This window comes from Anolis carolinensis, unplaced genomic scaffold, assembly GCF_035594765.1.
Source record: "Anolis carolinensis isolate JA03-04 unplaced genomic scaffold, rAnoCar3.1.pri scaffold_7, whole genome shotgun sequence".
NCBI lineage: Eukaryota > Metazoa > Chordata > Lepidosauria > Squamata > Dactyloidae > Anolis > Anolis carolinensis.
Window position 1 is genome coordinate 27,701,994 of NW_026943818.1, and position 16,425 is coordinate 27,718,418.

Below are 16,425 nucleotides of genomic sequence, written 5' to 3' on the forward strand. Positions count from 1 at the left end.
GGCCTGGTGGCACTCTGTACATGCCCCTGAGCCTTGGGGCGACTCCTTTGGGTTGAATAGCCCTCTGCACATGCTCATGTCCCCTCCCTGAAGCCATTGACACTCCCTTTGGGTGACTTTTGGGCCTGGTGGCACTCTGTACATGCCCCTGAGCCTTGGGGCGACTCCTTTGGGTTGAATAGCCCTCTGCACATGCTCATGTCCCCTCCCTGAAGCCATTGACACTCCCTTTGGGTGACTTTTGGGCCTGGTGGCACTCTGTACATGCCCCTGAGCCTTGGGGCGACTCCTTTGGGTTGAATAGCCCTCTGCACATGCTCATGTCCCCTCCCTGAAGCTATTGACACTCCCTTTGGGTGACTTTTGGGCCTGGTGGCACTCTGTACATGCCCCTGAGCCTTGGGGCGACTCCTTTGGGTTGAATAGCCCTCTGCACATGCTCATGTCCCCTCCCTGAAGCCATTGACACTCCCTTTGGGTGACTTTTGGGCCTGGTGGCACTCTGTACATGCCCCTGAGCCTTGGGGCGACTCCTTTGGGTTGAATAGCCCTCTGCACATGCAGAAGGTGCACAAAGGCAGAAGGGGGTTGGACTAAATGGGCCAAGGGGTCTCTTCCAATCTTCATTATTATTATTATTATTGTTATTATTGACACAAAGACACAGTATAACACAGCAAATAAGATAGATATGCTGGATTTCATATCACAAAACCACAAGTCGAACACTTCCCAAGTGTCTAGGACTGTGTAATATTATTACTGTATTATTATTAACAATATTGAAGCTGGGAGGCCATCTGTCAGGGGTGCTTTGCTTGTGCTTTTGGAGCACAAAGGCAGAAATGGGTTGGATTAAATGGCCCAAAGGGTCTCTTCCAACCTTCTTTATCATTTTTATTATGATAATGGTGATGATATGATGATTATTATTATTAATATTGAGGCTGTATTTGTTCCCGTTTTGTTTGTTTACTTCAAAATAAGGTACAGCAGAGTCTCACTTCTTCAACACTCGCTTATCCAACGTTCTGGATTATCCAACGCATTTTTGTAGTCAATGTTTTCAATACATCGTGATATTTTGGTGCTAAATTTGTAAATACAGTAATTACTACATAGCATTACGGTGTACTGAACTACTTTTTCTGTCAAATTTGTTGTCTAACATGATGTTTTGGTGCTTCATTTTTAAAATCATTACCTAATTTGATGTTTAATAGGCTTTTCCTTAATGCCTCCTTATTCACTTATCCAACATATTCACTTATCCAACATTCTGCCGGCCTGTTTATGTTGGATAAGTGAGACTCTACTGTATGTGCAATGTGCATAGGAATTTGTTCACAGTTTTTGTAAAACTATCGTCTGGCCCTCCAATGGCCTGCGGGGCCGTGAATTGGCCCCCTATATAAAAAGTTTGGGGACCCCTACTGTGAACCCTCTGGACATGCTTATTTGCACTCTGCACATGCCCCTGAGCCTCAGGTCGACTCCTATGGGTTGCTTTTAGATACTGTGGGCCCTCTGGACATGCTTATTTGCACTCTGCACATGCCCCTGAGCCTTGGGGCGATTCCTATGGGTTGTGTTTGGATACTGTGAGCCCTCTGGACATGCTTATTTGCACTCTGCACATGCCCCTGAGCCTTGGGGCGATTCCTATGGGTTGTGTTTGGATACTGTGAGCCCTCTGGACATGCTTATTTGCACTCTGCACATGCCCCTGAGCCTTGGGGCGATTCCTATGGGTTGTGTTTGGATACTGTGGGCCCTCTGGACATGCTTATTTGCACTCTGCACATGCCCCTGAGCCTTGGGGCGACTCCTATGGGTTGTTTTTGGATACTGTGGGCCCTCTGGACATGCTTATCTGCACTCTGCACATGCCCCTGAGCCTTGGGGCGACTCCTATTGGTTGTGTGGATTCTGTGGGCCCTCTGGACATGCTTATTGGCACTCTGCACATGCCCCTGAGCCTTGGGGTGACTCCTATGGGTTGTTTTTGGATACTGTGGGCCCTCTGGACATGCTTATTTGCACTCTGCACATGCCCCTGAGCCTTGGGGCGATTCCTATGGGTTGTGTTTGGATACTGTGGGCCCTCTGGACATGCTTATTTGCACTCTGCACATGCCCCTGAGCCTTGGGTCGATTCCTATTGGTTGTGTGGATTCTGTGGGCCCTCTGGACATGCTTATTTGCACTCTGCACATGCCCCTGAGCCTTGGGTCGATTCCTATTGGTTGTGTGGATTCTGTGGGCCCTCTGGACATGCTTATTTGCACTCTGCACATGCCCCTGAGCCTTGGGGCGATTCCTATGGGTTGTGTTTGGGTACTGTGGGCCCTCTGGACATGCTTATTTGCACTCTGCACATGCCCCTGAGCCTTGGGTCGATTCCTATTGGTTGTGTGGATTCTGTGGGCCCTCTGGACATGCTTATTTGCACTCTGCACATGCCCCTGAGCCTTGGGGCGATTCCTATGGGTTGTGTTTGGGTACTGTGGGCCCTCTGGACATGCTTATTTGCACTCTGCACATGCCCCTGAGCCTTGGGTCGATTCCTATTGGTTGTGTGGATTCTGTGGGCCCTCTGGACATGCTTATTGGCACTCTGCACATGCCCCTGAGCCTTGGGGTGACTCCTATGGGTTGTTTTTGGATACTGTGGGCCCTCTGGACATGCTTATTTGCACTCTGCACATGCCCCTGAGCCTTGGGGCGATTCCTATGGGTTGTGTTTGGATACTGTGGGCCCTCTGGACATGCTTATTTGCACTCTGCACATGCCCCTGAGCCTTGGGTCGATTCCTATTGGTTGTTTGGATACTGTGGGCCCTCTGGACATGCTTATTTGCACTCTGCACATGCCCCTGAGCCTTGGGTCGATTCCTATTGGTTGTGTGGATTCTGTGGGCCCTCTGGACATGCTTATTGGCACTCTGCACATGCCCCTGAGCCTTGGGGTGACTCCTATGGGTTGTTTTTGGATACTGTGGGCCCTCTGGACATGCTTATTTGCACTCTGCACATGCCCCTGAGCCTTGGGGCGATTCCTATGGGTTGTTTTTGGATACTGTGGGCCCTCTGGACATGCTTATTTGCACTCTGCACATGCCCCTGAGCCTTGGGTCGATTCCTATTGGTTGTTTGGATACTGTGGGCCCTCTGGACATGCCTAGTTGCACTCTGCACATGCCCCTGAGCCTTGGGGTGACTCCTTTGGGTTGTTTTTGGATACTGTGGGCCCTCTGGACATGCTTATTTGCACTCTGCACATGCCCCTGAGCCTTGGGGCGATTCCTATGGGTTGTTTGGGTACTGTGGGCCCTCTGGACATGCTTATTTGCACTCTGCACATGCCCCTGAGCCTTGGGTCGATTCCTATTGGTTGTTTGGGTACTGTGGGCCCTCTGGACATGCTTATTTGCACTCTGCACATGCCCCTGAGCCTTGGGTCGATTCCTATTGGTTGTGTGGATTCTGTGGGCCCTCTGGACATGCTTATTGGCACTCTGCACATGCCCCTGAGCCTTGGGGTGACTCCTATGGGTTGTTTTTGGATACTGTGGGCCCTCTGGACATGCTTATTTGCACTCTGCACATGCCCCTGAGCCTTGGGGCGATTCCTATGGGTTGTTTTTGGATACTGTGGGCCCTCTGGACATGCTTATTTGCACTCTGCACATGCCCCTGAGCCTTGGGTCGATTCCTATTGGTTGTTTGGATACTGTGGGCCCTCTGGACATGCCTAGTTGCACTCTGCACATGCCCCTGAGCCTTGGGGTGACTCCTTTGGGTTGTTTTTGGATACTGTGGGCCCTCTGGACATGCTTATTTGCACTCTGCACATGCCCCTGAGCCTTGGGGTGACTCCTATGGGTTGTGTTTGGATACTGTGGGCCCTCTGGACATGCTTATTTGCACTCTGCACATGCCCCTGAGCCTTGGGGCGATTCCTATGGGTTGTTTTTGGATACTGTGGGCCCTCTGGACATGCTTATTTGCACTCTGCACATGCCCCTGAGCCTTGGGTCGATTCCTATTGGTTGTTTGGATACTGTGGGCCCTCTGGACATGCCTAGTTGCACTCTGCACATGCCCCTGAGCCTTGGGGTGACTCCTTTGGGTTGTTTTTGGATACTGTGGGCCCTCTGGACATGCTTATTTGCACTCTGCACATGCCCCTGAGCCTTGGGGCGATTCCTATGGGTTGTTTGGGTACTGTGGGCCCTCTGGACATGCTTATTTGCACTCTGCACATGCCCCTGAGCCTTGGGTCGATTCCTATTGGTTGTTTGGGTACTGTGGGCCCTCTGGACATGCTTATTTGCACTCTGCACATGCCCCTGAGCCTTGGGTCGATTCCTATTGGTTGTGTGGATTCTGTGGGCCCTCTGGACATGCTTATTGGCACTCTGCACATGCCCCTGAGCCTTGGGGTGACTCCTATGGGTTGTTTTTGGATACTGTGGGCCCTCTGGACATGCTTATTTGCACTCTGCACATGCCCCTGAGCCTTGGGGCGATTCCTATGGGTTGTTTTTGGATACTGTGGGCCCTCTGGACATGCTTATTTGCACTCTGCACATGCCCCTGAGCCTTGGGGCGATTCCTATGGGTTGTTTTTGGATACTGTGGGCCCTCTGGACATGCTTATTTGCACTCTGCACATGCCCCTGAGCCTTGGGTCGATTCCTATTGGTTGTTTGGATACTGTGGGCCCTCTGGACATGCCTAGTTGCACTCTGCACATGCCCCTGAGCCTTGGGGTGACTCCTATGGGTTGTTTTTGGATACTGTGAACCCTCTGGACATGCTTATTTGCACTCTGCACATGCCCCTGAGCCTCAGGTCGACTCCTATGGGTTGCTTTTAGATACTGTGGGCCCTCTGGACATGCTTATTTGCACTCTGCACATGCCCCTGAGCCTTGGGGCGATTCCTATGGGTTGTGTTTGGATACTGTGAGCCCTCTGGACATGCTTATTTGCACTCTGCACATGCCCCTGAGCCTTGGGGCGATTCCTATGGGTTGTGTTTGGATACTGTGAGCCCTCTGGACATGCTTATTTGCACTCTGCACATGCCCCTGAGCCTTGGGGCGATTCCTATGGGTTGTGTTTGGATACTGTGGGCCCTCTGGACATGCTTATTTGCACTCTGCACATGCCCCTGAGCCTTGGGGCGACTCCTATGGGTTGTTTTTGGATACTGTGGGCCCTCTGGACATGCTTATCTGCACTCTGCACATGCCCCTGAGCCTTGGGGCGACTCCTATGGGTTGTGTTTGGGTACTGTGGGCCCTCTGGACATGCTTATTTGCACTCTGCACATGCCCCTGAGCCTTGGGTCGATTCCTATTGGTTGTGTGGATTCTGTGGGCCCTCTGGACATGCTTATTGGCACTCTGCACATGCCCCTGAGCCTTGGGGTGACTCCTATGGGTTGTGTTTGGATACTGTGGGCCCTCTGGACATGCTTATTTGCACTCTGCACATGCCCCTGAGCCTTGGGGCGATTCCTATGGGTTGTTTTTGGATACTGTGGGCCCTCTGGACATGCTTATTTGCACTCTGCACATGCCCCTGAGCCTTGGGTCGATTCCTATTGGTTGTGTGGATACTGTGGGCCCTCTGGACATGCTTATTTGCACTCTGCACATGCCCCTGAGCCTTGGGGTGACTCCTATGGGTTGTGTTTGGATACTGTGGGCCCTCTGGACATGCTTATTTGCACTCTGCACATGCCCCTGAGCCTTGGGGCGATTCCTATGGGTTGTTTTTGGATACTGTGGGCCCTCTGGACATGCTTATTTGCACTCTGCACATGCCCCTGAGCCTTGGGTCGATTCCTATTGGTTGTTTGGATACTGTGGGCCCTCTGGACATGCCTAGTTGCACTCTGCACATGCCCCTGAGCCTTGGGGTGACTCCTATGGGTTGTTTTTGGATACTGTGGGCCCTCTGGACATGCTTATTTGCACTCTGCACATGCCCCTGAGCCTTGGGGCGATTCCTATGGGTTGTGTTTGGATACTGTGGGCCCTCTGGACATGCTTATTTGCACTCTGCACATGCCCCTGAGCCTTGGGGCGATTCCTATGGGTTGTGTTTGGATACTGTGGGCCCTCTGGACATGCTTATTTGCACTCTGCACATGCCCCTGAGCCTTGGGGCGATTCCTATGGGTTGTGTTTGGATACTGTGGGCCCTCTGGACATGCTTATTTGCACTCTGCACATGCCCCTGAGCCTTGGGGCGATTCCTATGGGTTGTGTTTGGATACTGTGGGCCCTCTGGACATGCTTATTTGCACTCTGCACATGCCCCTGAGCCTTGGGGCGATTCCTATGGGTTGTTTTTGGATACTGTGGGCCCTCTGGACATGCTTATTTGCACTCTGCACATGCCCCTGAGCCTTGGGGCGATTCCTATGGGTTGTTTTTGGATACTGTGGGCCCTCTGGACATGCTTATTTGCACTCTGCACATGCCCCTGAGCCTTGGGGCGATTCCTATGGGTTGTTTTTGGATACTGTGGGCCCTCTGGACATGCTTATTTGCACTCTGCACATGCCCCTGAGCCTTGGGGCGATTCCTATGGGTTGTTTTTGGATACTGTGGGCCCTCTGGACATGCTTATTTGCACTCTGCACATGCCCCTGAGCCTTGGGGCGACTCCTATGGGTTGTGTTTGGATACTGTGGGCCCTCTGGACATGCTTATTTGCACTCTGCACATGCTCCTGAGCCTTGGGGCGATTCCTATGGGTTGTTTTTGGATACTGTGGGCCCTCTGGACATGCTTATTTGCACTCTGCACATGCCCCTGAGCCTTGGGGCGACTCCTATGGGTTGTTTTTGGGTACTGTGGGCCCTCTGGACATGCTTATTTGCACTCTGCACATGCCCCTGAGCCTTGGGGCGATTCCTATGGGTTGTGTTTGGATACTGTGGGCCCTCTGGACATGCTTATTTGCACTCTGCACATGCCCCTGAGCCTTGGGGAGACTCCTATGGGTTGTGTTTGGATACTGTGGGCCCTCTGGACATTCTTATTTGCACTCTGCACATGCCCCTGAGCCTTGGGGAGACTCCTATGGGTTGTTTTTGGATACTGTGGGCCCTCTGGACATGCTTATTTGCACTCTGCACATGCCCCTGAGCCTTGGGGCGACTCCTATGGGTTGTTTTTGGGTACTGTGGGCCCTCTGGACATGCTTATTTGCACTCTGCACATGCCCCTGAGCCTTGGGGCGATTCCTATGGGTTGTGTTTGGATACTGTGGGCCCTCTGGACATGCTTATTTGCACTCTGCACATGCCCCTGAGCCTTGGGGAGACTCCTATGGGTTGTGTTTGGATACTGTGGGCCCTCTGGACATTCTTATTTGCACTCTGCACATGCCCCTGAGCCTTGGGGAGACTCCTATGGGTTGTGTTTGGATACTGTGGGCCCTCTGGACATGCTTATTTGCACTCTGCACATGCCCCTGAGCCTTGGGGAGACTCCTATGGGTTGTGTTTGGAGACTGTGGGCCCTCTGGACATGCTTATTTGCACTCTGCACATGCCCCTGAGCCTTGGGGAGACTCCTATGGGTTGTGTTTGGAGACTGTGGGCCCTCTGGACATGCTTATTTGCACTCTGCACATGCCCCTGAGCCTTGGGGCGATTCCTATGGGTTGTTTTTGGATACTGTGGGCCCTCTGGACATGCTTATTTGCACTCTGCACATGCCCCTGAGCCTTGGGGCGATTCCTATGGGTTGTTTTTGGATTCTGTGGGCCCTCTGGACATGCTTATTTGCACTCTGCACATGCCCCTGAGCCTTGGGGCGATTCCTATGGGTTGTTTTTGGATACTGTGGGCCCTCTGGACATGCTTATTTGCACTCTGCACATGCCCCTGAGCCTTGGGGCGACTCCTATGGGTTGTGTTTGGGTACTGTGGGCCCTCTGGACATGCTTATTTGCACTCTGCACATGCCCCTGAGCCTTGGGTCGATTCCTATTGGTTGTGTGGATTCTGTGGGCCCTCTGGACATGCTTATTGGCACTCTGCACATGCCCCTGAGCCTTGGGGTGACTCCTATGGGTTGTTTTTGGATACTGTGGGCCCTCTGGACATGCTTATTTGCACTCTGCACATGCCCCTGAGCCTTGGGTCGATTCCTATTGGTTGTGTGGATTCTGTGGGCCCTCTGGACATGCTTATTTGCACTCTGCACATGCCCCTGAGCCTTGGGGCGATTCCTATGGGTTGTTTTTGGATACTGTGGGCCCTCTGGACATGCTTATTTGCACTCTGCACATGCCCCTGAGCCTTGGGGTGACTCCTATGGGTTGTTTTTGGATACTGTGGGCCCTCTGGACATGCTTATTTGCACTCTGCACATGCCCCTGAGCCTTGGGTCGATTCCTATTGGTTGTGTGGATACTGTGGGCCCTCTGGACATGCTTATTTGCACTCTGCACATGCCCCTGAGCCTTGGGTCGATTCCTATTGGTTGTGTGGATTCTGTGGGCCCTCTGGACATGCTTATTGGCACTCTGCACATGCCCCTGAGCCTTGGGGCGATTCCTATGGGTTGTTTTTGGATACTGTGGGCCCTCTGGACATGCTTATTTGCACTCTGCACATGCCCCTGAGCCTTGGGGCGATTCCTATGGGTTGTTTTTGGATACTGTGGGCCCTCTGGACATGCTTATTTGCACTCTGCACATGCCCCTGAGCCTTGGGGCGATTCCTATGGGTTGTGTTTGGATACTGTGGGCCCTCTGGACATGCTTATTTGCACTCTGCACATGCCCCTGAGCCTTGGGGCGATTCCTATGGGTTGTTTTTGGATACTGTGGGCCCTCTGGACATGCTTATTTGCACTCTGCACATGCCCCTGAGCCTTGGGGCGATTCCTATGGGTTGTTTTTGGATACTGTGGGCCCTCTGGACATGCTTATTTGCACTCTGCACATGCCCCTGAGCCTTGGGTCGATTCCTATTGGTTGTTTGGATACTGTGGGCCCTCTGGACATGCCTAGTTGCACTCTGCACATGCCCCTGAGCCTTGGGGTGACTCCTATGGGTTGTTTTTGGATACTGTGGGCCCTCTGGACATGCTTATTTGCACTCTGCACATGCCCCTGAGCCTTGGGGCGATTCCTATGGGTTGTGTTTGGATACTGTGGGCCCTCTGGACATGCTTATTTGCACTCTGCACATGCCCCTGAGCCTTGGGGCGACTCCTATGGGTTGTTTTTGGATACTGTGGGCCCTCTGGACATGCTTATTTGCACTCTGCACATGCCCCTGAGCCTTGGGGCGACTCCTATGGGTTGTTTTTGGATACTGTGGGCCCTCTGGACATGCTTATTTGCACTCTGCACATGCCCCTGAGCCTTGGGGCGACTCCTATGGGTTGTTTTTGGATACTGTGGGCCCTCTGGACATGCTTATTTGCACTCTGCACATGCCCCTGAGCCTTGGGGCGATTCCTATGGGTTGTGTTTGGATACTGTGGGCCCTCTGGACATGCTTATTTGCACTCTGCACATGCCCCTGAGCCTTGGGGCGACTCCTATGGGTTGTTTTTGGATACTGTGGGCCCTCTGGACATGCTTATTTGCACTCTGCACATGCCCCTGAGCCTTGGGGCGATTCCTATGGGTTGTTTTTGGATACTGTGGGCCCTCTGGACATGCTTATTTGCACTCTGCACATGCCCCTGAGCCTTGGGGCGACTCCTATGGGTTGTGTTTGGATACTGTGGGCCCTCTGGACATGCTTATTTGCACTCTGCACATGCCCCTGAGCCTTGGGGCGATTCCTATGGGTTGTTTTTGGATACTGTGGGCCCTCTGGACATGCTTATTTGCACTCTGCACATGCCCCTGAGCCTTGGGGCGATTCCTATGGGTTGTTTTTGGATACTGTGGGCCCTCTGGACATGCTTATTTGCACTCTGCACATGCCCCTGAGCCTTGGGGCGACTCCTATGGGTTGTTTTTGGATACTGTGGGCCCTCTGGACATGCTTATTTGCACTCTGCACATGCCCCTGAGCCTTGGGGCGATTCCTATGGGTTGTTTTTGGATACTGTGGGCCCTCTGGACATGCTTATTTGCACTCTGCACATGCCCCTGAGCCTTGGGGCGATTCCTATGGGTTGTTTTTGGATACTGTGGGCCCTCTGGACATGCTTATTTGCACTCTGCACATGCCCCTGAGCCTTGGGGCGACTCCTATGGGTTGTTTTTGGATACTGTGGGCCCTCTGGACATGCTTATTTGCACTCTGCACATGCCCCTGAGCCTTGGGGCGATTCCTATGGGTTGTTTTTGGATACTGTGGGCCCTCTGGACATGCTTATTTGCACTCTGCACATGCCCCTGAGCCTTGGGGCGACTCCTATGGGTTGTGTTTGGATACTGTGGGCCCTCTGGACATGCTTATTTGCACTCTGCACATGCCCCTGAGCCTTGGGTCGATTCCTATTGGTTGTGTGGATTCTGTGGGCCCTCTGGACATGCTTATTTGCACTCTGCACATGCCCCTGAGCCTTGGGGCGATTCCTATGGGTTGTTTTTGGATACTGTGGGCCCTCTGGACATGCTTATTTGCACTCTGCACATGCCCCTGAGCCTTGGGGCGATTCCTATGGGTTGTTTTTGGATACTGTGGGCCCTCTGGACATGCTTATTTGCACTCTGCACATGCCCCTGAGCCTTGGGGCGACTCCTATGGGTTGTTTTTGGATACTGTGGGCCCTCTGGACATGCTTATTTGCACTCTGCACATGCCCCTGAGCCTTGGGGCGATTCCTATGGGTTGTTTTTGGATACTGTGGGCCCTCTGGACATGCTTATTTGCACTCTGCACATGCCCCTGAGCCTTGGGGCGATTCCTATGGGTTGTTTTTGGATACTGTGGGCCCTCTGGACATGCTTATTTGCACTCTGCACATGCCCCTGAGCCTTGGGGCGACTCCTATGGGTTGTTTTTGGATACTGTGGGCCCTCTGGACATGCTTATTTGCACTCTGCACATGCCCCTGAGCCTTGGGGCGATTCCTATGGGTTGTTTTTGGATACTGTGGGCCCTCTGGACATGCTTATTTGCACTCTGCACATGCCCCTGAGCCTTGGGGCGACTCCTATGGGTTGTGTTTGGATACTGTGGGCCCTCTGGACATGCTTATTTGCACTCTGCACATGCCCCTGAGCCTTGGGGCGATTCCTATGGGTTGTGTTTGGATACTGTGGGCCCTCTGGACATGCTTATTTGCACTCTGCACATGCCCCTGAGCCTTGGGGCGATTCCTATGGGTTGTTTTTGGATACTGTGGGCCCTCTGGACATGCTTATTTGCACTCTGCACATGCCCCTGAGCCTTGGGGCGACTCCTATGGGTTGTGTTTGGATACTGTGGGCCCTCTGGACATGCTTATTTGCACTCTGCACATGCCCCTGAGCCTTGGGGCGATTCCTATGGGTTGTGTTTGGAGACTGTGGGCCCTCTGGACATGCTTATTTGCACTCTGCACATGCCCCTGAGCCTTGGGGCGACTCCTATGGGTTGTTTTTGGATACTGTGGGCCCTCTGGACATGCTTATTTGCACTCTGCACATGCCCCTGAGCCTTGGGGCGACTCCTATGGGTTGTTTTTGGGTACTGTGGGCCCTCTGGACATGCTTATTTGCACTCTGCACATGCCCCTGAGCCTTGGGGCGACTCCTATGGGTTGTGTTTGGATACTGTGGGCCCTCTGGACATGCTTATTTGCACTCTGCACATGCCCCTGAGCCTTGGGGCGATTCCTATGGGTTGTGTTTGGATACTGTGGGCCCTCTGGACATGCTTATTTGCACTCTGCACATGCCCCTGAGCCTTGGGGCGATTCCTATGGGTTGTTTTTGGATACTGTGGGCCCTCTGGACATGCTTATTTGCACTCTGCACATGCCCCTGAGCCTTGGGGCGACTCCTATGGGTTGTGTTTGGATACTGTGGGCCCTCTGGACATGCTTATTTGCACTCTGCACATGCCCCTGAGCCTTGGGGCGATTCCTATGGGTTGTGTTTGGAGACTGTGGGCCCTCTGGACATGCTTATTTGCACTCTGCACATGCCCCTGAGCCTTGGGGCGACTCCTATGGGTTGTTTTTGGATACTGTGGGCCCTCTGGACATGCTTATTTGCACTCTGCACATGCCCCTGAGCCTTGGGGCGATTCCTATGGGTTGTTTTTGGGTACTGTGGGCCCTCTGGACATGCTTATTTGCACTCTGCACATGCCCCTGAGCCTTGGGGCGATTCCTATGGGTTGTGTTTGGATACTGTGGGCCCTCTGGACATGCTTATTTGCACTCTGCACATGCCCCTGAGCCTTGGGGCGATTCCTATGGGTTGTGTTTGGAGACTGTGGGCCCTCTGGACATGCTTATTTGCACTCTGCACATGCCCCTGAGCCTTGGGGCGATTCCTATGGGTTGTGTTTGGATACTGTGGGCCCTCTGGACATGCTTATTTGCACTCTGCACATGCCCCTGAGCCTTGGGGCGATTCCTATGGGTTGTTTTTGGATACTGTGGGCCCTCTGGACATGCTTATTTGCACTCTGCACATGCCCCTGAGCCTTGGGGCGATTCCTATGGGTTGTGTTTGGATACTGTGGGCCCTCTGGACATGCTTATTTGCACTCTGCACATGCCCCTGAGCCTTGGGGCGATTCCTATGGGTTGTGTTTGGAGACTGTGGGCCCTCTGGACATGCTTATTTGCACTCTGCACATGCCCCTGAGCCTTGGGGCGATTCCTATGGGTTGTGTTTGGATACTGTGGGCCCTCTGGACATGCTTATTTGCACTCTGCACATGCCCCTGAGCCTTGGGGCGATTCCTATGGGTTGTGTTTGGAGACTGTGGGCCCTCTGGACATGCTTATTTGCACTCTGCACATGCCCCTGAGCCTTGGGGCGATTCCTATGGGTTGTGTTTGGATACTGTGGGCCCTCTGGACATGCTTATTTGCACTCTGCACATGCCCCTGAGCCTTGGGGCGATTCCTATGGGTTGTGTTTGGAGACTGTGGGCCCTCTGGACATGCTTATTTGCACTCTGCACATGCCCCTGAGCCTTGGGGAGACTCCTATGGGTTGTGTTTGGATACTGTGGGATAGTTGTGTCCGGGCGGCGCTCTGCCCATGCCCCGGAGCCTCACCGGCCTTGGCGCCGCCTTCTCCTCCCTTGCCGGGGCTGTGGTTCCCTCCGGCTCCGGCTCCTCCGTGCTGCGGGGCGAGGAGGCCTTCTCCGCCGGGCTGCTGCGGGGCCTGGTGCTGGTGCTGGGCCTGCTGGAGGGAGGTGCTGAGGAGGCGCTGGAAGCGGTTGGGCGGCCTGCTGGTGACTTCCAGGCCGGCGGCGAGCTTGGCCTTGTTGGCGCTGGTGAGGCGCTTGAGGTGGACCAGCAAGTCGGGGCGGTCGCGGCGGAAGTGCGGGCTGTGGAAGTGGTGCAGGGGCCCGCTGCCAGGCGAGGCCGAGGCGCCGGAGCCCGAGCAGGCCGCGGAAGCCTGGGAAGCGTTGGCTCCTCCCGCTGTCGCTCCGCCTCCTCCCGCGGGCGGGCCCAGCACCACCTTCCGGAAGCCGTACAAATTGAGCTGCCGGATGAAGCTGGTGAAGTTGGTGGTCTTGAAGAGCTCCGGGGAGGCGGCCGAGGGCTGAGGCGGCGGCGGCGGAGGGGGAGCCGGGGGGGCGCCGTCCCCGCTGCCGTTGTTCCCGCCGCCCGCGCCGCCGCCGCCGCCTCCGCCCCCGAGCAGCTCGGCCTCGAAGAGCGGCTGGTCGATGAGCAGGCCTTCTCCCCGCGCGTCCCAGCGGATGGAGCGGAAGCGAGGGCTGTTCACCAGGCGCCACAGCTTGGCCGGGAAGTTGTTGGGGTTGATGGGCGAGGAGGACGGGGACGAGGAGGCCGAGGCGGCGGAGGCGGGCGGGGGCGCCGCCGCGGAGAGCAGCGGGTCCTCCATCGCGTTCCCCGCCCGACCTTCCCGCCCCTTCCTCCCCTCCCGCGGTTCGATTCCAGGCGCCTCCACCTGCCCAACCGGCCGCCAACGGACGCCCACGTCAATCACCGCCCGCGAGGCCTCCCGCCCGCCCTCCGCGCGAGCCAGGCCTCGCTTAGGCCCCTCTCGGGGAGTAGGCCGCGCCTTCGAAGGGGAACGAGCCAGGCCTCGCTTTCTGAGGGAATAAGCCAGGCCTCGCTTTCTGAGGCAATAAGCCAGGCCTCGCTTTCTGAGGGAATAAGCTAGGCCTCGCTTTCCTTGGAGTAGGCATCACTTTCGATGGGAAATAAGCCAGGCCTCACATTATGAATAAAGCCTCGCTTTCTGAGGGAACAGGCTTCACTTTTAATGGGAAATAAGCTAGGCCTCGCTTTCCTTGGAATAGGCTTCACTTTCGATGGGGAATAAGCTAGGCCTCGCTTTCTGAGGGAACAGGCTTCACTTTTAATGGGAAATAAGCTGGCCTTGCTTTCCTTGGAATAGGCTTCACTTTTGATGGGGAATAAGCCAGGCCTCACTTTCTGAGGGAATAAGCCAGGCCTCGCTTTCTGAGGGAACAGGCTTCACTTTTAATGGGAAATAAACTAGGCCTCGCTTTCGTTGGAATAGGCTTCACTTTCGATGGGGAATAAGCCAGGCCTCACTTTCTGAGGGAATAAGCCAGGCCTCGCTTTCTGGGGGAACAGGCTTCACTTTTAATGGGAAATAAACTAGGCCTCGCTTTCGTTGGAATAGGCTTCACTTTCGATGGGAAATAAGCCAGGCCTCGCATTATGAATAAAGCCTCGCTTTCTGAGGGAACAGGCTTCACTTTTAATGGGAAATAAGCTAGGCCTCGCTTTCCTTGGAATAGGCTTCACTTTCGATGGGGAATAAGCCAGGCCCCGCTTTCTGAGGGAATAAGCCAGGCCTCGCTTTCTGAGGGAACAGGCTTCACTTTTAATGGGAAATAAGCTAGGCCTCGCTTTCCTTGGAATAGGCTTCACTTTCGATGGGGAATAAGCTAGGCCTCACTTTCTGAGGGAATAAGCCAGGCCTCGCTTTCTGAGGGAATAAGCCAGGCCTCGCTTTCTGAGGGAATAAGCCAGGCCCCGCTTTCTGAGGGAATAATCCAGGCCTCGCTTTCTGAGGGAATAAGCCAGGCCTCGCTTTCTGAGGGAATAAGCCAGGCCCCGCTTTCTGAGGGAATAAGCCAGGCCCCGCTTTCTGAGGGAATAAGCCAGGCCCCGCTTTCTGAGGGAATAAGCCAGGCCCCGCTTTCTGAGGGAATAAGCCAGGCCCCGCTTTCTGAGGGAATACGCCAGGCCTCGCTTTCTGAGGGAATAAGCCAGGCCCCGCTTTCTGAGGGAATAAGCCAGGCCCCGCTTTCTGAGGGAATAAGCCAGGCCCCGCTTTCTGAGGGAATAAGCCAGGCCTCGCTTTCTGAGGGAATAAGCCAGGCCTCGCTTTCTGAGGGAATACGCCAGGCCCCGCTTTCTGAGGGAATAAGCCAGGCCTCGCTTTCTGAGGGAATAAGCCAGGCCTCGCTTTCTGAGGGAATAAGCTAGGCCCCGCTTTCTGAGGGAAAGGAGCCACCTTTCCTTGGAATAGGCTTCACTTTTGATGGGAAATAAGCCAGGCCTCGCGTTACGAATAAAGCCTCGCTTTCTGAGGGAACGAGCTTCACTTTTGATGGGGAATAAGCTAGGCCTCGTTTTCTGAGGGAATAAATCAGGCCTCGCTTTCTGTGGGAAAGGAGCCACCCTTTCCTTGGAATAGGCTTCACTTTCGATGGGAAATAATCCAGGCCTCACGTTATGAATAAAGCCTCGCTTTCTGAGGGAACAGGCTTCACTTTCGATGGGGAAGCCAGGCCTCACGTTATGAATAAAGCCACCCTTTCCTTGGAGTAGGCTTCACTTTCGATGGGAAATAATCCAGGCCTCACGTTATGAATAAAGCCTCGCTTTCTGAGGGAACAGGCTTCACTTTTGATGGGGAATAAGCTAGGCCGCGCTTTCTGAGGGAATAAACCAGGCCTCACTTTCTGAGGGAAAGGAGCCACCCTTTCCTTGGAATAGACTTCACTTTCGATGGGAAATAAGCCAGGCCTCGCTTTCTGAGGGGATAAACATGGCCTCGCTTTCTGAGGGAAAGGAGCCACCCTTTCCTTGGAATAGACTTCACTTTCGATGGGAAATAAGCCAGGCCTCATGTTATGAATGAAGCCTCACTTTCTAAGGGAAAGGTGCCGTCCCTTTACTTGGAACAGGCTTTAGTTTTGATGGGGAATAAACTAGGCCTCGCTTTCTGAGGGAATAAACTAGGCCTCGCTTTCTGAGGGAATAAACTAGGCCTCGCTTTCTGAGGGAATAAACTAGGCCTCGCTTTCTGA

General features: G+C 53.9%; 1 protein-coding gene across 1 annotated transcript in view; it reads right to left on the reverse strand.

Annotated features, from left to right (window-relative positions):
- The window catches only part of hsf5 (heat shock transcription factor 5), a 37,896-nt gene extending 22,772 nt beyond the window's left edge, over window positions 1–15,124 (reverse strand). Inside the window, exon 1 of the mRNA XM_062960303.1 lies at window positions 13,220–15,124. Within this exon, the coding sequence (XP_062816373.1) occupies window positions 13,220–14,015 (796 nt within the window). The 5' untranslated portion in view covers window positions 14,016–15,124. The remainder of the gene's footprint in view (window positions 1–13,219) is intronic.
- Window positions 15,125–16,425: the final 1,301 nt, after the last annotated feature.